At 44.1% G+C, this 25,832-nt stretch overlaps 1 protein-coding gene across 3 annotated transcripts in view; it reads left to right on the forward strand.

Moving 5' to 3' along the window:
• LOC138196995 (unconventional myosin-Ic-like) overlaps nucleotides 1-25,832 on the forward strand; it is a 65,453-nt gene continuing 39,621 nt past the window's right edge. The window contains exon 1 of one of the 3 annotated variants that reach the window (XM_069147421.1): nucleotides 1-265. In XM_069147421.1, the coding sequence (XP_069003522.1) occupies nucleotides 176-265 (90 nt within the window). In that variant the 5' untranslated portion in view covers nucleotides 1-175. Of the gene's footprint in view, nucleotides 266-3,963; nucleotides 4,337-25,832 lie in introns of those variants that run through there. The other 2 variants (XM_069147420.1, XM_069147424.1) reach the window with 2 other exon arrangements.

A 25,832-nucleotide genomic window follows, 5' to 3' on the forward strand; every position in this document is an offset into this window, starting at 1 on the left:
GGATGGTTTCCTAGGCGCGTTCTTTTTCTGAGGATTTTCCAACTAAACCTGAGGGAAGAGCTGATATAGTTTTGCTTTGACACTCTTGACAAAGTTGGAGAGAGGAACAGCGAGCAGAACACAAGACGGGATCGCTTTGAGAGACGGTGAAGGAACAGAGGACAAAACAACAACGATGATGGAACTGAGGATCCAGCTGATCCCGACGGGGGAGATCATCTTTTCTCCGGGGATGAATGGAGACAAGTACTGCCACGGCTGCAAGGTCAGTTCACACACTGAGGCCTGATCTGGAGTCAGATTGTTCCACTCGTCCTTCATTCCAGTGGCTTTTACGAGAGTGGGTAGAAACGGATGCTGACACGGCTCTAAGGTTACCGGGTTCATCTCCCACAGGGCTCACGTGGAGAAACATTTACATATTTTGAGAACTGTAAATTGCCTCAAAATACACTGTCTGTCAAGTAAATTGCGCTGATAAATCAAAACGTCTGTGGTTAGTAAATAAGTTTAAATCCAGTTTGGCTCTGAGCCGTGCTCTCAGAATTTTTAAGCGTAGTTAATTACAAATGTCAAAACAGGCTGCCTCTGTAATTTCTGGACGTTTTTTTCAGACATTTGAACTGTGTAACAACAAGAATCATGCTGTGGAGCGCGTTTTAGAGTCAAGGAGAACCTTCATTGAAGAGTTCACAATACTTTAAGTATCACAGTGTCTGCTGTGAAACATCCTTTTGGTGATGAACAGCAGACGTCGTCGGATTGAGTATAAATTGTTTGTCTGTGGTGAATTTTCCGAGTCCCACTCATGACTGAACAAACACAACTTAACGTTACAGCGAAATAGTTTTATTGCAGAAACATGCAACACACCGGCTGTGAAAGTCAAGTTCGGTCCCACATGACTACTTATGCGGGACATCGTTGTGGGTCAATATTTGTGTTGGAGTAGAAGCAGATATAATGATTTCCACTGGAGCCCCAGTAGAACAGATCCCTGTGCAGTCACACGGAGTCTGTGGAGAGCAGATATAATCAATATATTATGTTAACATTGTACTGAATATTGTGGGAAACAAGTGATGAACCAGATTGTGAAGTTCCTTTCACCTTTCACAATCTTTGAAATCGTTTTGCCTGCGAGGCCCAAACTTTTCCTGCTGAGGTTGACTCTCACCAGTGTTGCCGTTTTCAGTAAAAACAAAAGCACTCGAAACCCGCCGAACACTACGAGTACCTGGATAAAGTTACTGCAGCATTTAACAGGTTCAAAAAAACAAACAAACAGGTTTTTCTAACAGACGTTGGTGGGGACCAAAAGTGGAGCAAAAAATGGTGGTGAACAATGGAGCTGCCTTCATCAGGTGTTTGTAAATGACTCCACATGAATGTGAACTGGTTTCCATCTCTGCTGCTGGATCTACTAATGAGCAACTGATTCCCAACATGTTTGTCACATCATGTTTACAGCTTGTTTGTGCTGCACCCAGGTGGCCAAAAAAAAAAGAAGAGAAAAATAGTTATCACAGGTTTACGGGATTTAAGGCATTTTGTCCAGATTAGCAGGCCAGCTAGCCTGAAAGTGATTCCCACATGAGGAGCATCGATTGAAATCTGAAGTACAGGAGTTCTGGGAAATGTTGAGAACGGATGGTGGAAAGAAAAAAAGAAAACAACACTTTGTGAAAGATATTTTTTAAAAGTCAGCCACTTTCTGCTCAGATGAACAGTTGTATAACGTGACTTTAGACTTCGTTCTTCGTCGCTACATATGTTTATGACAGAAATCCTGCATTACAAACTGGGAACACAGTTCTTCGTCCACGTCTTATTTAGATCATTAACTTCCTGAAGGTACAATGATGAATCGGCCTGAAGTAGCCCTTCAAAGTCAGGATTACACCGATTCAGAAATGTGTAAATGTTGGTGTCCTGTTAGGATCTTCTTGTCTGAGCCTGAAGCTGCTGAAGCTCAGTGTTGTTTCCATGCAGGCATTTTGACATGTGTTGCATCATGTATCTGCTGAGCTTATGCAGGAGGGCAGTAATAAGGGCAGCTGAAGTTCAGTGTCTATATGTACAGCATCTAAGGAATGAAGGGAGTGAGCTCTTTAAAATAAATCCTCCCGTGGTAGAAGGCACCATTTGGTACAGTTACAAGCTGGGCTGACCCGGGATGTGGAGTTACATTATGAGGACTGTGGCGTGGTTAACGCAGCCTGCTGTGTGCTGGTCGGTGATGATCGAGGAGGTGAGGAATGTACTGCAGCCTGGACGGGAGGAAACGACAAAGACATTCCAACTTCGTTTGTTCCCCTTCCCACATTCCTCTAAGGTCACATCAGCCTACGTCTCTGGGTGCATGTGAAAGGTGTGTTGAGGGTCCCTGACGCTGCTTGCTTGCTCCGCTGTGCATCATTTGGTATCAAAAACCTTCTCACATTAACTGTGCGATCACATAGGATTGCTGTGACGGATTCAGTTTCCAAATACATTTGGAAACAAATTGTAGTCCTGTGAAGTTTTGTTAAATTAAACCACAACAATGCGTTGTTAACTTGACTCCGGAACAAACAAAAAGATTTAGTGTGTGGTTAAGATATGGCAGTGTTTGATGATTTTCCCTCACAGGGTCAGATCTGAAGTTGTGGAGTCGGTGTCATGACCAACCTTTCTGTCTAACATTGCCTTGTCAACAGGATATATAACCTGCAGTGTGTGTGTGTGTGTGTGTGTGTGTGTCAGTGAATGCCAGTGGTTGTGGGTTCCTGAATCGATCACTCCCCCCTCTGGCAGTGCAGCCATATTGCAGTCCAGCTCTGGCATCGGCACCCAGCTGTCCAGACGGTCGAGGTCACCTTCACATGAGCACAGCACACGTTGCGTAACTGCAGTAATATCTGGAACAATACCCGAGCTGTTTACAAGTATACTGGACCGTCAGGATGTCACGTGAGGGACTCATGTAAACTACCACCGGCATCGATGAGGGTCAAACAAATAGTTTAGGATTACTTGTCGGCTAACTGGTATTTTTAGACTTAAAAAAAAAAAAAAAAAAAAAAAAAAAAAAAATCCCTATTGAATGTAGTATCTATGAAGCCAACCAATGAGTAAAGAGTTCAGCACAAAAACAACATGGGAAATAAAACTGAACGAAGAAAATATGAAAAATCAAACCTATTCAAATCGTTTGGGGTGAGGGAAAGTTTGATTTGTCGCCTGTTTCCATGAGTTGACATGAGGGAGGAGGCCGGACTGTGCGCTGCCGGGAGGAGCCGCGCAGTGACGCCTCCGAGGTGCAATGGCGCCTGTTTTGACGGTAGAGGGTACGAGAACTCTTTGAAACGGATATTGCGAGAGCAGCTTTGGTGCAAACGCTTGAACTTCGTCACGACTCTGTGGCGTAATTAGTGTCTGAAAGGCGCTGGGTCCACCCTTCATGGGAGACACACGTCAGCCCACAGCGGCTGCGCCGAACTCCATTCAAATATAGTTTGTTTTCTGTCCGCGCTCACCGTTGGCTCCCTGCTGTTCACCACACACACATACAAGTTGTCCAAGTTGAAAGTTTGACTTTAACAAGTGTTGGTGGATGCCGTTTTATAATCCTGGTTTTTTTTTTTTTTTTTACTCATTTATTCAGGGATTTCACTTGTGTGCAGACACGCAATACGAAATAAATGTCTCCATTTCCAATAAAGTTTGGTGTTGCCGCGTAAAGAGAAAAGGAGTCTGTATGTTATTCCACGTGCCCACCAGCTGCATTTTGTCTACTAACCAAGAAGACAAGTAAAGTGTGTTTACAGGGGAAACAGACGGCTTGGCTGAAATAAACTACCCGTCATGCAGGAGAGTGGGTGGGTTTTTGATGAACTTCCTGGTAGTACAGGACTGTTCTGCCCTTAAATGAAAGACAAGGAAGGAGGGGGGGGGGGGGGTTACCACACCATTCCCACCGGGTTCAGGGGAACCAACACAACTACAAACTTCTTTCATAGCAACACCGTCAAATATCATTTCACCGCCGTTTTTTATTTTTTTAATATGAGCGGTGTCTGCCAGAGGAGGTGAAGCCCTCCGCTGAGGCTGCAGTCTGGGAGAAAGTGGTGGAGGTGGTGACGGAGGTGACGGAGCCCACAGCGGGAGCGCTGGACTGTGCTTTGGGAGCGGTGGGAGGGTCAGGAGAAACCCGGCGTTACCTCCTGACAGACACTGACTCCAGTGGGCTGACACTCACACGGAGGAGAGGAGGGCCTGAGCTGCACGTCTCCAGCGGGCTGTCCGGACGCTCGAAGTCAAGAGAACAGCAGCGCACCGTTTCGGCTGTTTTAAGGTACGTTTCGCGCAAACGCTCATTTCGCCGCCGCGCTTTCTTGAAAACACTCGGGTTTTCCACGCAGGAGGAACTTTCGTCGGGCTCTTTTGTCATGACAGGAGTGTTGTGTTCGTTGCCGCTGTAACATTTGGGCAGTTTTGCGCTTGGTGATTTGTGACCTTGCAGCATGCTTGAGTGAGTGGGTTGAACGCGCTCGTGCGTGCCATATGGAAAACAACCCCCCCCCCCCCCAAAAAAAACAAAAAAAACCCCAGTGCCAAACGCAGATCAGAAATGTACCGTTTTAACGCGGCGCAGCCTGCTGGTCGCAGATTTGTAACCCATGAAACATGCAAGACTACTGACAAAACAGCGGGAGCCGCAGTCCAGTTCTGCATTTTCCCAAAATGGCATTTGTTTTTATTACTATAGCAATATGTCCGCGTGTACACTCAACTGGTCCAGAGTCCCTCTACGAAGTGTCCACACAGGGTACCGTGAGCGAACCCAGCTTCGCGCTGAAGTTGAAAACTTAAGTTTAAATAGGTACTGTTAGTGTCTCATACGTATGCCGGTTTAAATAATGAATGCTATCTTGGATTTCTACGAGTGCTCTCCTCGTGTTTTCGTTGACCAGTACGCAAAGCAAAAGAGATCCAATTTTAGGCCAGTTTTTAAATGAAGTTTGGTGTGACGCTTTTCTGTGTCAGCGATCAGGGACTTGTATCGTCTGCGAATCGGCTGAGTGACAAGTGAAGGCAGTGCTGTCCACTTCCAGCGATGAACTGATTTGGCTTGTGGCCCACAACATCAAATCCCTCCGGTTGGGAGTGTCTTTTTATAGGCGGCAGACAGACACGTGGATTACCTCACAGCACGTCTCACCTGAGGACGAGATGTCTCCTTCACGGGAGGGAGTGGAGTATTTGCGAGATAATCATTATTGTAGTCCTCTAAATGAATGGCCTGCAACCACCTCTCACCACTGACTTGAAGACCGGTTTGCCCAGAAATCACCTCATCTTTATTCAATGTTGGTCAGATGGCTTTATAAATGCAAGTAAATATGATTTTGCAAAGGAAAGAATGTGACTGAACCGACTTCCTACCACTCCTTACTGGTCCTTTAAAAGACTGCTGTGAAGTTGCCAGTTGCTGGCTGGACTTCAGCTGTCTGGCTCTAGCTGAGAAAGTGGCTCTGCAGGTGATGTCTTTGTCAACAAGTCAGCCCACCTGTTAATGTGTGTGTGGTTCGTAAATGAGCACCTGGTGTTTACAGAAATGCAACCTGTTTATGCCCAAACTTTTTAAAGGAAGTTGTATCCGATAATTAAAAGAATCCTGTTGCATTGACATTATTTTGCGGTCCTACCAGTTTTAACTGGTCTTCAGATTTTGTCCTTGGTTAAATGGCCTCTTTTGGGGTTCATAAACTGTCTGGCCTTCATCCTGATGAAGAGTGAGGCAGATTACCCATCCAACAGGGCGAGGAAGGCGAAATAGCCTCCTGCTGCACATTAGAAAGAAAGATGCACACGAAGACTGAAACCAGAAGTGTGGAGTAATGAGTCAGCATGGACGGATCGTCCTCGGGGTCAAGCTCCTTAGAGCAGCTGACCTATTGCTTAAAGGTCACCTGGAGGTCAGGACCTCCCAGCGTCCTCTGGCTGCCTGCAGCTGCCGCTCAGTCGGCTGTCACTCGCCTGTAAGTTTGATATAAGCTGCTTTAAATGACAGCTTGTTATTGGAGATGATTGGCTTTGAAGCGGGGCTGTGTGGAGCCGCAGCCGCGTCGCATTGACCTACAGTGTTATATTGTACGGGACTAATTTAAGAACGTCTGCACATCGCAGGATACTCGTCAGGCATAGTCTGCTCCGTTATCCAACTTGGCACAAAACAGGCGTCGATATGCTGCTGTCAATACATGTTTCCAAACAAATTCCCCCCTGGTTGTGTATTCCCCGATGGGACTCATTTAGCTGCATTTTCCATTGGGCTGATGTGGTGCAGATGCTAAAAGGCAGTTTTTTTTTTTGTTGTTTTTTTTTCCCCCCAGAGCCATGCCTCAGTCTTTTCTCTTTTTTCTGGATGGGCTGGGTTTTCAGTGATATTTTTGTTCATGGCTGTGACAGTGTTGTGCTGAGAGTGTTTTTTTTTGGGTTGTTTGCATTTAAATTAAACAAGTTTTAGCCCTAAATTTGCATCTGCTTGGACATGATTAGGTGTTTTCTCTGACTCTGTGCGCTTATGTAAGCACAGTCACAATACAAGGGTTTGTGAAAGGGTTATTTGTTTATTTTAGATGATGCAGATAATGTTGGATCACTCACAAAGCTAAGAAGAGCTTAGTTTGCCCACATTCTCATTTGACATTTTTCTCCGGGAGCCTCTTGGGTTTCACAAGAGAACAAAAGTCAGTTTACTGGTCCTGGCTTGCTGTTTGAATATTTATCTGATTGAATACCAGCCTTACTTTGGCTCAACGTTATGTTAGTTAGAAGATTCCTTAATGGGTCACGTAGAACCAAATGACTTGAATATAACTGAAAGCTCTGTGATTCTTGTATCCACCCTTATGAGCTTTATTTTGTCGGATATATGAGCAGCTGTGGACAGGGTGAAGGTTTTCCAGGTCATGAACTCTCTCAGGTGGATCCTGGGAAGATCCCAGAGGACACACCTGACCGCCAGGCTGCCAGCCAGATCGCCACCATCCGCTTTTCAACAGGAAAGACAGTCACACATGCTTGTGTATTCACACACACTCCTGTTCTTGAACTGTGTTCTCGGAAATGTTCAGTGGGGGTGAGGGGGTGAGGTGGGTGGGGTTATTTCCACTTTATTGACCTTGTATTGTGAGCCTGTCATGTCCGACTTGTGGACATCAGTAAACGGTATGGCTGTTGAAGACACGCTTCGTCATGCTGAGGGAAGTTTACACTTCACACCAACGAAAGAAATGGGCGAAACGTTGGGAGGGTTTGTGGGTGGGGAGCCGGTGAGGGATTATGACCTCGTCCCTCCACGAGTGAGTCTTCCTGCTTGATTAGAGCTTTTTATTTTTTTTAAATTTTATTATAACATTGTACATTTTACAACTTCAGTAAGGACTCCTTTATTTCTTAAACCGTCAGCAAACATATCACAATACGTGAACTCCGATCCTCTGAGGCCTGAGGTCGTGAATACCACGTGAGCATTGTAAGCGCGACCCCGTCTGAAGGCAGCATAATGGATGGAGGTAATTCTTTATCTTTATTCTTTATTTATAATATTTAACACAAAGACATTGTTTTTCAAAATGTTGAATCATTCCTTTAAGAGGCTGTGCATATAACCTTTTAATGCAACATGTAACAAACTGGAGAAAAGGCTGAAATAATACGCTGTATATACCAACAGCTCCATGTTCAGTCACAGAGTCTACAGCTGTTGCTTGTCCTACACTAGACATGCCTAATTTAAAAGCCGGCATCTGTGACTACAGTATAAACCCAAGCATTGAGATACTGCCAGCGCTTTGGACATTCTGCTCTGATAACATTAAACCCACATATCACATTAGACTAAGCCAGGAATGGCGCTGATAACGTCCTAACGCAACAGTAGTTAGCGATTGGAAGTGGACTCATGACCTTTGTACTCATTTCTGAAGACATAGAAATGTTGAGTCAAATCATTAAGTGGCCAAATCACATTTTATGGGCGAGATGGCTGAGATCTGAACTCCAGATCTTTGAATTTGACTGTTATCATCCGGTAGATATTTTTCTGCCGCATCGTAAAGTTCCAGCTGGAAGGTCAATTTTTTTGTGCGTGCTTCTTTCACTGGGTTCAAATAACTGCGAGTGGGAGCGTATTACACAAGTTTTTGTCTTCTGCTTTATGTAATGTATGAAAATAGGAGCAGTGTCTTAAAACTGAATCTACCCCTCCTTTACCACTTCACTATTTCCTGTGAGAGAGGGCTGAGACATGAGATCAATCAAAGATCAGGTCAGGCGATAATTCAATTAAGTGAATAAAATGAGCTCCAGCTGGTGATGTTGACGTGTGGGAGGTTGTATGGATGATGACTGCTTGTGTTTGAGGGAGTCAGACCTTTAAATGGGAACGTGTTGGAGACACTGGAGGGGAATGATTATTGATCCGGCCTTTGTCAGACAGCCAGTTGGAGACGGAGAGACACAGATTCATGGTGAGAGAGCTTTGGGCTTTAGGATGTTGGCTGATGCAAATTTTAGAGGTCAGCATTAGAAAACAGTGTCAGCTGCTCTATCCAGAAATTTCTTAGTGGTCAGATCAGGGAAAAATTGAAGGAATATTTATGGACTAATGCAAATTAAGGAATTCTTTTTAATCCATCATAACTAATTCTTAATGTATCATTATTAATGTAAAGAGTGAACAACCAGAAATGAAAAAGATCTGAAATCAACTGAATACTGAAACAATTATAAAATACAGTCATGAAAGTTGTTGAAATAAGAGTTTCAGTTTAAGCTCTGAATGAATGAAGGTGTTCAAAGGAGTTCAGTTAATGTTCAAGTACCAAAAGTGCCGTCAGTCAAAGTATAGTTAATAAATTAATATGAATTAGTGCTAGTTGAAATAAATATACTGATGGACAATGTCAAGGAAAGTGGGCAGAGTGTAATCACTGAAAGCAGTTGAAATGAACGTTTTATGAACTGTGTAAGTCAAAGGAACTAAAAGAGTAAAAACTTAAAACCCGAAAGGGTTTGAAGTGTCTGTGAAAGTATTCAAAGGAGAAATGTTAGTTAAACAGAAAGAAATGTAGGCAGTCGAAGTGACGAGTAAGAGATGAACGCAGTTGAGATTGAAAAAGTAAGAGGTAAAAAGCTAGAGTACAACGTTAAAGCAGTTTGAAGTGTAATCACTGAAGGGAGAACCGTGAGATAAAGATTGAGAGATGAAAGCAGTTGAAGAGTACAACATAAAAACAGTTTGAAATGTGAGAGTTAAAAAGTCGAAGTGTCAGGTGACCGGTAGGAGTTGAAAGTAGTTGAAATGTCATCATTGGAGTAAAAAAGATTGCAGTTGTCAGATCGTGTGTTGAAAGAAGTTCGAGTTGAAGTGGAACCGCTGAAGACAGTTAAAGCGTGTGAGCGGTGAGCAGCTGAAATTGCCATTCGAAGTGGAAAATCCTGTCGTGGTTTGCGCCGCGTGTTGCAGTGTCACGATGCAAATGTTTCACGGTGGGGGTGTCGGTTGCATTCATAATATTTAGATGATGCATCATCATGATGTAATATCAGTCAAATAACACTATTGTCTGATGTAAAACACCTGCAGTAGTGAGCGTTACTCTGTTTACTGTTGCAGCTTCAGTGTGTGTGTGTGTGTGTGTGTGTGTGTATGTGTGTGTGTGTGTGTGTGTGTGTGTGTGTGTTTCATATACCAGACAGATGCAGTGTGCTTTTGAAATCATGCAAAAACCCGACAGTAGGGTGGAAGTAAGGCTGGCAGTGAGTCGGCGTATGTTTTACATATGACATATGATGACTCGCTGTCTGGGAGGTTACGTACGTACAGTGTGTGTGAAGCCTGGTTATCTTCAGCCCCGTTGCCGTGGGCAGCTGCTTTCGCTTTTCCGTGCGATTCTTTCCCATAACCCAAAACCCGGCCGGCGGTGCAGCGAGCCCCGCCCTGCTGGGAATAAAAGCTCTGAGCGACTGCGTCCTGCTTCTCCTCAGTATTACAGCCTTCACTGCTGTGGGACTGGAAACCACCCTGGACGCGAGTCAAAGTCCACACCGGCTTCGCTGCCATTTTTGTACACGCACGAGATGGGAAGTTTCTGTAGAATTTGAGTGCTCCCAATAAAAGGTTTCACAGAACACAACACGAGAGTGGATCTGTTCGTTTTCATCTGGCTTTGACCTGAAGAAACGATCCAACCCGGCCTCGCGGCAACGCGTGAAATAGACACGCCGGGAACACTACGGCGGAACGTGGAATAGCCACGCTTTGGGCTGTCTGAGCGTGAACGTTACACGTTTTGAAGGCGTGGAAGTTACATGCGTGTAAATGTCATGTGACCGACGTCCCGCAACAAAACAAAACCAGGTTTTTTTGGCGGTGACAGGAGGAGTGGCATGGTGGCATTAGTCATCGACTGCCATGCGGGACGATGAGGTTTGAATCCAGGAGGTGACAATGCTTTTGTTACATTTTTTGTTTTGTAACCCCAATTATGTTCTTTCTCCCTGACCCCAACCACGTGATTCAGCAATAAGTTTCATTTTCCGGTAAATCACATGTCTGTACGCATACAGCAGGTTACATTTTCGTCCAAATACGGGAGAGCTTTACTTTCGTGACTTTCATACCTAGACAGCACAAAGCGTGGCAATTTCCCGTTTTGCTGTCGTGGACCGGTGTGTTTATTTCCCGTTTTGCTGTCGTGGACCGTTGTGTTTATTTCCCGTTTTGCTGTCGTGGACCGGTGTGTTTATTTCCCGTTTTGCTGTCGTGGACCGGTGTGTTTATTTCCCGTTTTGCTGTCGTGGACCGGTGTGTTTATTTCCCGTTTTGCTGTGATACCGGGTTGAACGATCTGTTTGTCCTATTCTGACTCTTCACAGTCAGCCGAGTTTGACGCTGACATGAAGTGCCAGAGATTTAACCAACACACTTGAGACATTAAGCAACCATGAATTCATTCTTGTGGTTCTTGACGGCTGGGTCCGTGTATCGTCCAGTGTGAAGGACTGTTTCAGTGCGTCTCGCGGGTGTCTTTGGTCGGCTTCGTCCCTCGCTCTTGTCTGACAGGCTGAAGTCGCCGTCAGCTGAGGACAGAACTGCTCATTCACGTTTACTTACCGTAGTTCGGACTAAATCCCCTCCTAATCCTGTCCGGGTGTTTACGCACGGTAACCCGTGCACCTCCACTCCAGATTAACCCGATGATACAAGATGAGCAGTAATCCCGTTTCACCTGCTCGCGTACTTGTTCGGTGCCCGGGCCAGAGGGAGAGACTCTGTGGGTGTTTGTGCAGGTTTTCTGCCTTGTGGATGTTCTGTTCAATGGGTTTGTTTAATCCTGTTGAAAGGTTTGGGTTTTTATTTTAAATATTTTATTTTATATTATTTTAGGCATTAAAGCAGGACTGTTTAGTTTTTCCACGACCTGTTACTACAGCACTTAACCCCACGTTAACTACAACAATAACCCACGGACAATAATAGTCATGTATTTGAATTCCTTCTAATGTGAGTCATTGTATTTCAGGCCTGCCTCCCACACATGGAGAAGGTAGGTGGTCTGAGAAATACGAACACTCTCCTTATTCCCGTACTGTGAAGGTTGAGCTGTGTAAACCATCCCAAAATAGTCCCAGGACCCATGTTACTGTACCTTTTAGTGAGATGAATATTAGGACCTCGACTCCTTCGTGACTCATGAACACATCTGTCGTGAAGCGTCTGCAGTCACCTGTTGCATGTGGTATGTTTAGTACCCTCAGTGTGTGTGTGTGTGTGTGTGTGTGTGTGTGTGTGTGTGTGTGTGTGTGTGAGAGAGAGAGATCATCCCTCTTCCCTCTGCATCCATCCCTGTAGTCATGACAATGTGACCTGAGCCCTCCTGTAGTGATGTCCTGTGTAAGTACCTGTAATTTTCCAACTGCTTCTGAACCATACAGTCCGTGTTGAGACGCACCCACTCTCTGTTTGCTGCGATACAACACCGGAGGCAAATCTCAGTGTTTGTTGAAACAAGGGTTCACATCATTGTGTGTGTGTGTGTGTGTGTGTGTGTGTGTGTTTAACGCAGGACTCTGGAGCACACGGGAACTTTTGAAGCCGAGCAGAGCCGGCGGAAATAATCACTAAATAAATTCCCCCACCCCCACGCCCTCTCACCACACATCCCTTTTTAACTAAGATTATCTCTAATTTTACTATTTATAGCTCACTGCGTATCAGTCATTAGACGTGTTCACGTTAAAACAGGAGAATGAAGGCAGTCTGGTGTCTGGGAAAGAAAAAGTTACACAAACTGAGCTCGATGAACTCCCATCTCGTAACAATTTACTTTTTCCTGTGATTTAGTCACAGCTTCCTCGTTAGGAATGCTTCTGCCTCAACAGTTTTAGACCAAAACTTAAATTTAGGATGTTAAATGCACTATTTTTAAGCCTTGTACTTTTGCATAGTAGATTCGTTCTTTTTATTCACACCACAAATTGAAACAGGGAAATTCATCCACTGCAAAATAGGTGGTGCCAAAGACATGGAAACATACTTGTAGTGTTAGTTTGGAAAATACTGTAGATGGTGAGCTAATGGCTAACTTGCTAACAAGCTAGAAACTGCTGGGAATGCTTGGTGGAAACGGCTCCATGTTTCTTCCGCTTTCTGTTTAGTGGCCTATTTACTCAGCCTGGTAACGCCAGACCCAGATTCACACCATGAATATGTGGGTCTGGCCACAGTCCATTCAGGACTGCTTCCAGTTGTTGCATCCTAATGGGTTTAGACCTCGAGTCAACACTGACACTATTGGAGCTGCCTTTAACCAATCAGCGTCGACCCCCATATGCCAAATGTTGTGCAACCAATCTCATTAACTCAGTTTAACATCAACAAAGTTTATTCAAGAAATGAGTTCAGACTTTAAACTGTCTAAAAAAAACATGAATCTCAGTGGAGCATTTGTGCTCAAACGGAGGAAGGTCAAATAACAATAGATGGTGCAACACAGCTGATAAGCTCCATTTTAGACTCAGCGGGTCTCTGTTGCCTTAAAGCCCCGTCAGTGCTGTCCAGATGGCTTATTATTAACCAGTGGTGCAAACTGAGATATTAAAGTTCCCAAAAGTTGAACTTGATGTGAAAATGTCGTGTATTTTTTTGGAATCCACTGATTGGGGCAATTCAGTCGACTGATGGGAGATCTATTACATCTGTCATCATGCTTACACAGTTTTCTATTTTAGCTGCACTTGTCATAAACAAATACACACTGAATTTTTAAAATGGGACACGTGTATTGTAAAGTAAAATCTCCTGCAGGATGATAGGAGCTCTCTGAATGGGCAGCGTTACTAAATCTCCCCACTGTGGGATAAATAAAGTCTAAATCTAATGTAGTGGAAAGAAACCGTGTGTGTGTGTGTGTGTGTGTGTGTGTGTGTGTGTGTGTGTGTGTGTGTGTGTGTGTGTGTGTGTGTTTTTCCTATGCCTTGACTCTGGTGACACACACAGCGTCCTTGGTTAAGACTATGAAGGTTTCCTCTCTCACACAGGAACTTTTTTGTTCACCTTTAAAAACCTTTGCCTGCAGGTGCCTCAGACCTGCAGGCAGAGAGACGCACTGAGAGGGAGGAGTCGTATGAAGTGAGAGTTGGAGGAGGAAGTGTGAGTGTATAAAAAGAAGTGTATAAATAACTTCGATCAGTGTTGTGAAAAGAAAAAGGAGCTGTGGCCTGAAAGTGGAGCAAGAAACCAGCAGAGTGAAAAGAACAACGAAAGAGTGCAAACAACGGAGGGTGAATAAGATTAGAGGGGCCGGTTGGGCTTTTGAAGTCTAATAATGTGACCCGTTGTCTTATCAGAAGAATATTTTCAGCACCTCGGCTCCCCGGCGGCCCTGGTCCTCCAGCTGTTTGCTGACTGACGGACAGTATTTGAAGCTGTCGCTGCAGCTGCTGTGAGCAGCAAAACTTCTTAATCAGCAAAAATAACCAAATATCTAACATACAGCCCCACCCAGTCTAACTATGACAAGTGGTTCAGATGGTGTGTGTGTGTGTGTGTGTGTGTGTGTGTGTGTGTGTGTGTGTGTGTGTGTGTGTGTGTGTGTGTGTGTGTGTGTGTGGTCTCTGTCTCCTCGGCTGTTTTGAAGGGAGAGTTGGACCAGCTGGTGGGTTTCGATCTGTTCCCAGCGGGATTAAATGATTGCGGGTGTGGTGCTGGGCTGAACTTCAGAGGACATCCTTCACAAGCTCTGTAGACTGTAGGAATCGTACTGTTTATTATACACACAGTAACCACACCATCACCACCTTTTGACTTTTTATTCGCAAATCAGTGGCAGAGATTCCATCGTTAAATACTTCCCGTATGAATACCGAGTCAGTCGTGTGCATATTTATGGGAAATGTGGTCTTCAAATTTAGGAACTGCTGACAGTGGCACTACACATGAGTGATAGGGACCTCTTGTTGTCATCATTTACATTTAGTGGCATCCACACACACACATCGTCTCTCTGTGCCCCCCCTCACCCCTCTCCTCTCCCCTCCCCACCCACCAGCCCACCCTCATTCAGAGAAAGCCTCATGAAGTGCCAGGAGTGTGTAACATTTCATCATAATCGTGTGTGTGTGTGTGTGTGTGTGTGTGTGTGTGTGTGTGTGTGTGTGTGTGTGTGTTTCAGCGAAGTGATAAACTCTGTAACGTTGGTCGTTCCTGCGCTGCCTTAAATTGTGCAGAGAAAACTTTGAGGAAAAACACCATGATGGACGACAAGGACGACTAGCCTTGATACTTCTGCTCATCCGGAGTCAACACATTTTTATTTTTATTTCAATACACACGGAAAGAGATGATAAGGAATGTTAGCACACACACAGAAGTGGCCAATAAAAAGACTGAAGAATGGAGTGATCATAAAGTCTTTTGTTTTGATGACTCATTAGTGAAGAGAGTTAGATTCAGGCCACATTTATTCAACAGCAGTCACTCCCAGTTACTAAAATATTTCTTCTGCTTCTCTGACGTTATGCACTTTATTTAGGTTGTGTGTGTGTGTGTGTGTGTGTGTGTGTGTGTGTGTGTGTGTGTGTGTGTGTGCGCGCGGTTGCTACACACCTTCTCCCGGTGAGCGTGACAACACGTAGCAGCCGAGTTTGATGTTCTGTCACATTTCTAAAACTGCGAGATCGAAGTGAAAGAAAAACAAAGTATTGTGTCTGTTTGTGTCAGATCAGCTGCTGTTGTTTTTATCCAACAGCTCAGCTGTTATTAATGTCTAATTAAAGCAAAGAGGAAGTGCTCAGAGTAAACAGGAAATTTACTGTTAGGAAACTTAGCAGCAGTTATAATGCTGCACAAATACTGTGGAAGGCATACATGTTGATAAACCCAATTTTTCTGCGATTTAATCTGATGAAATACTTCCTTATTTACGTGGTAAAGTCAAAAAGTGAGTGAATGCATGCTGTTTTCCGGACGGTGAGACTAAGAGCTCAACACGCGCGTACAAATAGACTAAACCTAAAAAAACAAAAAACATCTTTAACTCGACAACTTGTCCAACATTTAGTGGAAAACTAACGAATATTGAGAAAATACACACAAGGTCGGAGCAGGGACTTTTATTTTAAAGTTACAGGAAATATTTTGTATTTAAACATGAGAAGCTTTTTTTTTTTTTGTTCATTTAAAAGCTTCACAGCATTTATTGATTATTTGAAGTGTTTTAACACATTTAAAGGCACGTCTGTCTCTGACGTCAGCCCAAATACGAGCCATTAAAAGTTCAAACTAGTCCGGGCCGTTAATATCACAAGACTTTTCTGGTCTCTCATAGAGCCGCAACAATTAGTCGATTATTTTGTTGATCACCAGCAAATGAATGGTTTTAAGTCATTAACGTGAATATTTTCAGCTCCTCCGCGATAATAGTCTGAATATCTTTTGGTTTTGGACTGTCGGTCCGGACAAAGCACGCCATTTTTGGCCGTGGGGAACGACGGACGGAATTTTTTTTTAACTTTTTCGGACATTTTAAAGACCAAACAACTAATCGATTCATTGAGAAAATAATTGAGCGATTTATTAGATAATCTGCAGCCTCAGCTCCTCGGGTCTATCGCGGTGGTCTGTACGACGGGGCTGGGCTGCAGCATTGTTTTTACCTTCCGGCTCGAGCTGTTCTCCATATAACACCTGCAGGGTATAAATAAGACCAAGAGAGACAAAGATGGAGTCAGGTGGAGGCTGTGACAGAGAGGAGGAGCAGCGTAGATAAAAAAAAAAAAGAAGAAAAACCAGGGTGGGGATGGGGGTTGAATGTTCCCAATGTTTTGAGTTCCTCCTCAGCAAGTCTCCACCTGCCCTGCTGCTGCTGGAGAGGCCCGTCGGTGTGGGAGAGAGATGTTTTGGTTTTACCTGTCGAGGTGCCGGACGTCGGACTTTTCTGCAAGAGGCTTGTTTAAGCTTCAGACTTCACAGATCGGTTAGTAAGTTAGTTGTTAAACATCTCAGGATTTCTCTTCACTTCTCCGTTGTAGATATTTTTGTGTAGTCGGCTACTTCCACTGCACACGTTGCTGGACTCTTTTGTACCAGAAAAATACTTTCTAATAATGAAAATAGGAATTTTACGGCCCATTGTGCTTGGTTGGAAAATGTCTGATGTTGATGACGCGTAGTTTCAGTACCAACAGACTTAAATCACATTTAGATCACCATTTCTCACCATGACTGTTTCATTTGTACACAAAGACTTCTGTCATCAGCCTAAAGATGCCACATAGGACAGGATTGGACTTAAAGGGCCCTTAATGTAAAACTCTTTCTGAAAGATTAGTATTATTTAGACATGTATTATTCCTGCTACAGCCATATTTGGAGCATTATTTTTTTTTCTTTTGTAGCGTACTATCATTGATTACAGTGTAGGTGATAAAGACTGACCTGGAGGGTTAATGATCGACCAGGTCCAGGGATGATGATGTGTTCATGAGATGCGAGTCAACTCGGCCTCTGCCGGTTGTGTATTGGCCTCGGTACCAAACCTAAATACTTCAATGGCACCGACTGAATTTCTTTGATCCTGTCTGGTTCTAATAAATGGCTCGTCATTCAATACGAAAGCTCAACACTTAGGATTCATTCACATTAACACAGTCTTGTTTTAAATCACATCCATTTTGCTACATTTGCATTGAAGTCAGTTAGTATACATTATTTAATATACGTAGCCGTACTTCTTTCCAGGTGAATTGTAAATTGTAGCATGGAGTGATGGCTTCCATGTGAGGCGTTTAGGGAACATCGGTAAATTGTAGCATGGAGTGATGGCTTCCATGTGAGGCGTTTAGGGAACAGTGATTAATTGTAGCGTCTAACTAGCTTTCACGTGACGTATTGAGGTGACATCTGTAAATTTGTACCGTTTATGTGTGACATGACTTTCTTGCTCTTAAAATGGAATTATGAAAAAAATGTTTGTTGAGAAAGCGCCATCGAAGTTAAAGTATCGGTACAGGAACCGGTATATAAAACCTTTGAGCGATATCCAGCCATAGTTACGTAAAACTCTGGTTTTAAGATTTGTCCGGACGGCGTTAATGAATGGACGACCGCGCTCAAAGTCCTCCAGCAGACGCCCCGACGTGTCATCGTAGGAAAGGACATCGCTGCAACTCTGTTCTACTGAAGTGTCCCAGTGAGCGGTGACATCATGCTCCAAACCAGGACTCTTAAACTGGAGCAGCGAACAGGAACTCAGCCATCATCGGTTTGTGGGATTTTCCTACTTGGACATATCCAAACGTCCCACGTTAAGAAAAGACTGTGGGGTTGAATAGAAACCCTTCTGGATGTCTGCGCATGTATGTGAACGCACCACGATGTGCGCGTTAAACCCGTTGACCTCGCAGCAAATTCTGGTCTTTGGATTTCTGCCCGTCACTTAATTTGGTTTCTTTATTCTCAAAAGTGAAGGAGAAATAACTAAGGCATGCTGGGAAACGCTAATACGGCAACAAAAGCTGCGCAGCAAACGGCAGGAGTGGAGTTGAATCATCGTCTTCAACACTCAGAGAACGAACACGGAAATATTCCTCTGCTGAATCTCTGAACATGAGCTGCAGTTCAACTTAGAAAACAAACTCCCAAAATCCTTTTATTCAACTCCAGGATATCCCACTCCAGAAATGTGCCGTGCTCGTACATCTCTGTGTCCCACTGACCACACCAGCTGTAGAACAGCTAAAATAGGCTGTTAATGTTTCACCGTTATTATCAGTCTGAACCTGCAGAAGAGCCTGAAACCTTCACAGAAACCTCCGAGATCAGCTCAGCCTCCTTCTCAGAAGACGCTAGACGCTTTAGGAAATGCCTGCACGACCAAAGTGCTGCCACGGTGGAAAAGTGTGTGTGTGTGTGTGTGTGTGTGTGTGTGTGTGTGTGTGTGTGTGTGTGTGAAGGACAGGGAGTGTCTCCATATTTGGTGTTTGTGAAGTGAAAAAAAAGAAAAGTGCAGCCCATAGTTTCCTTTATTAACTTATTTTCAAGCCTGCTGCTCTTTTGTCACTTGGTCTCACATCTGTTCACTGTGACAACGTCACACACACACACACACACACAGACACACAGACACAGACACAGACACACACACACAGACACAGACAGACACACACACAGTGTCGTGATTCACTTAACCCAGAGAGGCACACTAAGTAGGTGGCAGAGAGAAGGAGGGAGAAACAGGAACAGCTGGAGTGTATTTGGCTCCTGGGAACTCCCCTGTGTCAATATAGTACTCGGACACCCGAAGCTGACAGACCGCTGGTTATGTCAGAAAACACACACACACACACACACACACACACACACACACTGTCATTCAATACCACAGCTCCTCCTGACGTTGACACTTTCCCCATCTGTCACCAACTTCCTCATCCTCTAATTTTATTTATTTTGACTTCTCTGTCATGGTATCTCTCTCTCTGTCTCTCTCTCTCTCTCTCTGTCTCAGTCTTCCTCGTCTCTGATTCCCTGAGTCTTGTTTGCCGCCCACATGGCTTACATTCCTTTGCTCTGACATCACAGCCGCCCTGTGCTGCCATTTATTATTTTTTTCTCCTCATTTTTAAATATTTTTTTTTCCTTGGGTCTCTTTGCCAGACCCGCCTCCCTCACCGCCGTCCCTCCTCGACACCGTCTCTCTTTAAACTTCGGTAAAGAGCCATGTAGACTTCGGGTGGTAGTACTGCTGAAGGACGGCCTTTGCCTTTAAATACTTCATATTTGGCCCCATTACTCAGGCGGTGTGGTTCAAAAAGTAAAAGTATTTCAGACGGTTGAAAGGGGCGAGGAGCGCGGGAGGCCGATGGACTGACCGGCCGGCTAATGTCAGGATCTTGTTTGTAATGTATTGATGTGCGTGTTTGGGGGGGAGGAGCGTGCAGATTTACAGCGGGCATTTATTAGTTTATTTATTGGAGGCGCTTTGGATTTTCTTTATTCTCTTAATTTGTAACCAGTGAGTTTAGGTTTTAAGCGTCCTCCGGCTTTTGTCCCTCAGCTCACTCTGACAGCTGTACTCCACAGCAGAGGGACGCAGGGAGGTCGTGTAATATTTATTGTTGAAGCTATTTCAATGATTTGTATTAGTGCCAATTACAAGAGCGGCTTTGTTATGTTGGGAGAACCTGTGGAGCGTCAGGAAGAACTCCGGAGAAAACAGGAGACTGAAGCAGCCACTTAAAGTGCATCTGTACTGTGATGCTTGACAACTTTATTGAACAAAATTTAAATTTACAAAGAATACAGACAAGTACTCAATATTATATTGTACAGAAAAAACAATAACGTTGAAGTAGATTAGCAAGGTAATAAATAACATTAAAAAGTGCAGGTGAAAGGATTGATACACGCCATTAATATAAAATTATGATGAGAAAGAGAGAAAATGAAGGTTAAAAAAACCAAACGCATTATTCCTCTTCCATAAGTTCATCATATAGTTGAACGGTCTTGTAACTTATTTTTATTGTTTCTAAAATTAAGGGTCTTCACATATTCTTTAAATTCAGTGAAGTTCGGGGAAGTTTTTGACATTTTAAATTTTTGAGTGAAAAATTGACCTGATCAAATCTGTGAGTTTACCATGAATCATCAATGTTATGATTTTCATGTTCAGAATATAAAACGACATTTTTACTCTCAATTTCAATATTAAGATTCATTTTACACATATAATTATAGAACGTGTGCAAATGGTAAAATAAACGTGCTCATTGTCGTTAAACCAACATTTGTTTTTCCTTTTTTTTTTTTTTTTTTTTACTGATTTCCTCACTTGGTTTCGTTCTTCTCTGGTTGAGTGCTTCCCACGTGAGGGACGGCTGCTCTCTGGACCGTCTCTCATCACATACGTCCACCAACAAGACAAATTCCTCCACATTAGGTTTGTTCCTTTAAACTGCAAAGTGCAGACATATTGTTCCTGGTTGAAAGCCGGCCGCAGCGTAACTAAAGGTTTGCGATGACGCGTAGAGTGACTCTGGAGCATACAGGAATGGAGACGGGTGGAGTCCTCATGTGGACTCTATACGTCTCACGGAGGACATTACTGCAGAGGAAGTTTCTGTTTTTCATATTAAAACATCTCGTTAGGCCCCGAGCACCGAGCATCGGTGCGAAAGCCCTGTTGTTTTTCGTAAAAATGTTCTTAGTCGTTCGACGTTCTTCTTCTTATGTAAAGTGATTTTCCTTTTTGGAGGATTTATCATATTCAAAACTCATGAATGTGGATACACATTTGTCAACTGGACAGGAAGTCCACCATTTTGAATTTAGTCGCCATTTTGGGCGATTCTGACACGTACTTTGTCGAACTCCTCCGAGGGATTTTGTCGGACCGACTTGAATTTAGGTTCTATGGATAGATAACATGTTTGGGATTAAATCTTCTTAAAATAATTCGTTTTCGTCGATGTATGTGCCCGTAGCGTGGTGGCCATTTTGAGCGTCTCGCCATGAAACTACGAGTTTCTTTAAATCTTATGTACATGGACCGACCTTCTCCAAACATCACAGGTATGATAACAGCCCCGCCCTGAAGACCCCTGTGGAGTAATATCCGCTCATAGTCATAGCGCCCCCTGGTGGCAACTGGAAATTACACTTTTCATACTTTCACATTCTACGTCGAGCTGGTTGATCACATGAACCTAAAGTCGGGTCACAACAACCTAAACATGTAGTTGATGATATATTGAGACATTCGTTCGACTTTGTCAATGGACGTCGCCGTGACGATGTGGCAAAGTTTGATGTCTTGCCGTGACACAGGAAGTTGATGTTTAAGGTCAAAGGATGCTTGAAACCTCATGAAATGTGTCACATACATCCGGCGTAGTGAGATGATACATGTGATGTGTGTTTTGCGAATGGGCGTGGCCAAACGGCTCGCCAGCGCCCCCTGCTGGAGACAGGAAACGAGACAAAAATAGCAACTTTAAGTGGAGATACGCGGTCCCTCACGTTGGGGAGGCGCCGCGCGGGAGGGCGAGGGCCCGTACATCACTGCTTGCAGTTTTAATTTTTTTTCTTTCTTGAACATACTTTGCTGCTTGCTGCCGAACCATCATTGTTCCATCCAATCGTCCAAAGAGGATTTTACGGCGCTTTTTTGGCAACGAGTTGCATCACGGACATCGTAACCAAGCACGTGTCAACATCCTTCATGCCTGGCTTTCGTCGGCGTGATGAAACCTTTACAGCAGAGCCTGAAAACGAACCGCATGACCTCGCGGTCCAGGATGTGTTCACCATGACGCAAGAGTGCAGCACTGATGGAGCGCTCATCCTGAAGGCTTTATGAGATCTGTTAAAGCTGCATTTCACCGCTGTGGGGTTTGGAAGGCTGGTGGGGCAGATTGGTGCTTGAAGAATCTTCTATATATTAAGTATCTATAAAACGTCACCTCCTCCCAAACTAAATTATGATATAGAACCCTTGTGAGCGTCCTTTAGGTGTTGAGTGTCTTTCCTTCCTCGTAAAACATTAGCAAAGTCAATTTCTTGTCGTATTTCATATTGTGGTTTGATTCATTTGCTTCCTTGGTGTGTTTTTCTTTGATTGGTGTGTTGGAGCATTTCCCCCATCAGCTGTTGATTATTTGAACATGAAACTGAGATCTGGGATCCAATCCCCCACAGGAGACCTTCAAATATAAGTAGGTGAAGTGTGGCCGGTAATGATAAAAATAATAATTAAGAATTCACCAGTCCAACTTATTCAGCTTCTTTATATCCTGAAATTGGTTCTCTCTCCATTCAGGCTTCAATTCAGAGGGATCAGTAAAGTTAAAGCCCAAAATCAGTACTCTGTTTTTCCCAAATTTCAAATCTGTTAACTTTTCAGTGTGGAGCTCCCTGGAATCATTTTCACGTGAAGTAATAGAATTGCTGCGAGTGAATGAATGAAGCTAATAGAGGAAATACTGAATTTGATAACAACACTGACAAACGAAAAGTGTGTTTGTGGCTCAGTCGTAATCAGTCCGCTCAATAAGGTCAGTATCTGTGTCACGACTAAATCAGGCCAATCAGATCAGTGCATCTCCAGGAACTGATGTCTGTCCAGAGTCACATCAAACAGCACAGCAGCCCAACGGAGACGGATTTCATTTATGAAGTCCGTATTTGCCCTCGTGCTAGTAAGTGTTGGTCATGCCTCCGTAGTTCATTTACACTTTATTAAGGTAACGGGTTGTTTAATAGATACTTACACTTGTCACAATTACATCATCGCCTGACTGCAATTATTAGAGCTGACAGGAATCATTTTGCATAATCGTAAAAATTGTTCTGAGAACCGCTGAATGAAGGCAACAGAAATGTCATATGTAGTCCGTCACTGAATCCATGTTGTTTTACTCTACTTTGGGCGATATAGCCTAAAAATAATATTGCAATATTTTTAGGCCATATCGAGATACAGGATATATATTGCGATTTTTAGAGATATTCTCCAAAGCGCTTCAGAAATGCTTAATTTAAATTTAATTTGAATGCATTAAATCAACACTGTGATGATCCTAGTAGTCCCTGCTACATATGTCTGCACCCATAACTATCAACGGTTATTTATAATTGTTAATCCGTGTTGATATTTAGTAGACGGTGGCTGCTTTAACACTGAAGCACCGAGTATATTTGATATATCGCCCACCCCTATTTTGAGCTGTGACTGGCGCCCTTTCAATGATCCCATGATGATCTTCCGCTATGATTTAATAACACATCAGTGGGACTAATATTCGACCGGCGGCATTTTGATGAGCGTCTGTTGACATCAACATCGTGGATTTAATTGCAAAGCCAAACAGCACTGCTGCCAATAACTGTCTCTTTCTTCTTTGTACTGTGTGTGTGTGTGTGTGTGATGAAATAATGATCAGGCTCATAATTTTTTTTAGTGGCATATAATTAACTAAATAAGACGATTATTAACAGCTTTTTGAATGACGATTAATCATCGGCTTAAGTTTCAGGATCACAACAGCCCTGCATATATTTAACACATAACATGCTGTGTTATGACACAACCTTTGAGTGTATATAAAAGTGTTCGTAGCTTCCGGCTCTGAAAAATGAGGCCGATGTGGAAGTGTATAAAGCTGCAGTACCACCGGGTGCCGCTAGAGGTCGTCTCCAAACAGCCTCCATAGACTCCCATTCAAAGAGTCTCGTAAAATTCTCAGTGAATACATTTTCTCCATCAGTTATCTCGGTGTTGTTCGCTAAAGTCTCTCTTTCTTATAAATTTTCTGGACGTCCATCTGAAAATAATCCGTCATTAATTATAAAATAAGCTTTAAAAAGCTTTGTTTTTGGGGGCGTGTCAATCAAACAATTGACAGGCCTGTGGTTCAGTCAGGTTACAGCTATCGGTGGGTGGGACGTAGTATCACTGGGTTTCCAATCAGATCGAGTCAGATCCACCGACCCCCCTCAAGCTCGCCCAAATATGGTCACTTCCCGCTCCAAACCGCTCTGAACTAGCAAGATGGCGTCAGACAAAATCCGAACTCGAGGCTTCATAACGGCCGTTCACAAACCAACGGGTGACGTCACTGCTGGTCGCTGCTTGGGCACAACTTTAGTGAGAAACAGAGTTTGGCCTTATTCAACTGAACACATCCAGGATGCTGTGACGAAGCTCGGAGAAGCGAGTGGCACGCTGCATTGTGGGTACTCCAGAGGGCAGCGGTCGTCTTTAGTTTGGCTGCTGCAGACGTCACTTTGAGCTCCACTTGGGCTGGTTGCGTTGGAATTTCCCCTCCAGCGATGAATGAATGAGTCAAAGGCCTGACGGTGTGAAGTAATGTCAGGGAGGAAAGATTACACAACATTACCACATTCTTCGCTTGCGGGGACTGAAGCTGCTGCTGAAACGAGTCGTCTTCATATCCGTGCGGCACGAGATTAGCTCCTCCATAAATATGACATATTGGTGCGGTGTGATGTCACATGACAATATGTTCCCAAGCCGTATTTCTGGACCGTGCAGGGAGAGTGGAAAATGTCTATATATATATCCAAGATAACTCTGAACCCACTTCGCTGAAGAGGAAGTGAGAGAGGAAAGAAGAATTTGAGGGGAGAGGGGGTGGGGTGGGGCGGAGGGAGGGAGGAGTGGAGGGTGGGCGGAGGGAGGAGGTGGTAGAGTTCACATTTCTGATTTCCCACGGAGTCCCGATCACGTGCATTTCCCTAAAATGTCTCATTGGGCGCTACGGTTTGTTTTCAGTCTGAGCAACGTGATGTTTATCGTGGTGTGAATGAACGACGGAGCGGTGAATCAACACAGGTGGCGCTCGGGAGGACGCATAAGCACACGTATGTGGCGCTCGGTGCACCCTGCAATCATTAGCTCCTCCGTGACCTCCGACCTGCACCGTATAACCACAGCCCTGCGTCAGTAAAATAGCAGCTTTGATGCCACTCCTGTGGCGCTGGTCATCAAACCGGTCGTGGGCTGCTCATTAAAAAGCTCCACAGATGGCAGGTATGAAACAATGATTGTATTGTTGCCGTGGCTTCATGCCTATCATAATGCCTCTATGACCTATCATTTATAGATTCAGTCATAAAGGACAGACTGAATACGGTGCATGTGCCATGAAGGAGGGGTTGTCAGGCTCCCATCTGTTGCCAGCGGGTCATTTAGGCTGATAACAGTGTGAAATATAAATATGTATTTCATGCCTCGGTTGACTCTGCTTGGTAAAAGCGAGGCGTGTCGGCAGTGTGGATAAGAAAGGTGGATAAGAAAGGGTTAAAGTCTGACAGCTGAGCAAGATACCAGTGGTCAGATGCGGCCCCTCCTCCCTCCAACTCGGGCACAAATATGCTGCCTCAGCATGAGCCTGCAGAAACACACACCCGGAGGCACACACACACCTTTACCGTCCTCACACTCGGCTGAGCCGCAGACATTAGCGCACATGAATGAGCGGCGGCATTGAGTCAGATGAGTCGGGTTGTTTTAACAAGTGGAAGCCTCTTTCTTCTCTTGTATGTCGGCCTGTTTCCTGCACTCTGTCCAACACACACACACACACACACACACACACACACACACACACACACACACACACACACACACACACACACACAGAGAGAGAGCGTCTGGAAAACATTACTCTGATTCCTGCAGCAGGGGCTCTGATTATACTGGCCATGAAGAGAGTGGAGAGAGTGGAAGCATCAAAGGAGGTGTGTGAAGTTCAAT

Source organism: Embiotoca jacksoni, unplaced genomic scaffold (assembly GCF_022577435.1).
Source record: "Embiotoca jacksoni isolate LCO1_2020_lvr unplaced genomic scaffold, fEmbJac1.0.p SCAF_14, whole genome shotgun sequence".
NCBI lineage: Eukaryota > Metazoa > Chordata > Actinopteri > Embiotocidae > Embiotoca > Embiotoca jacksoni.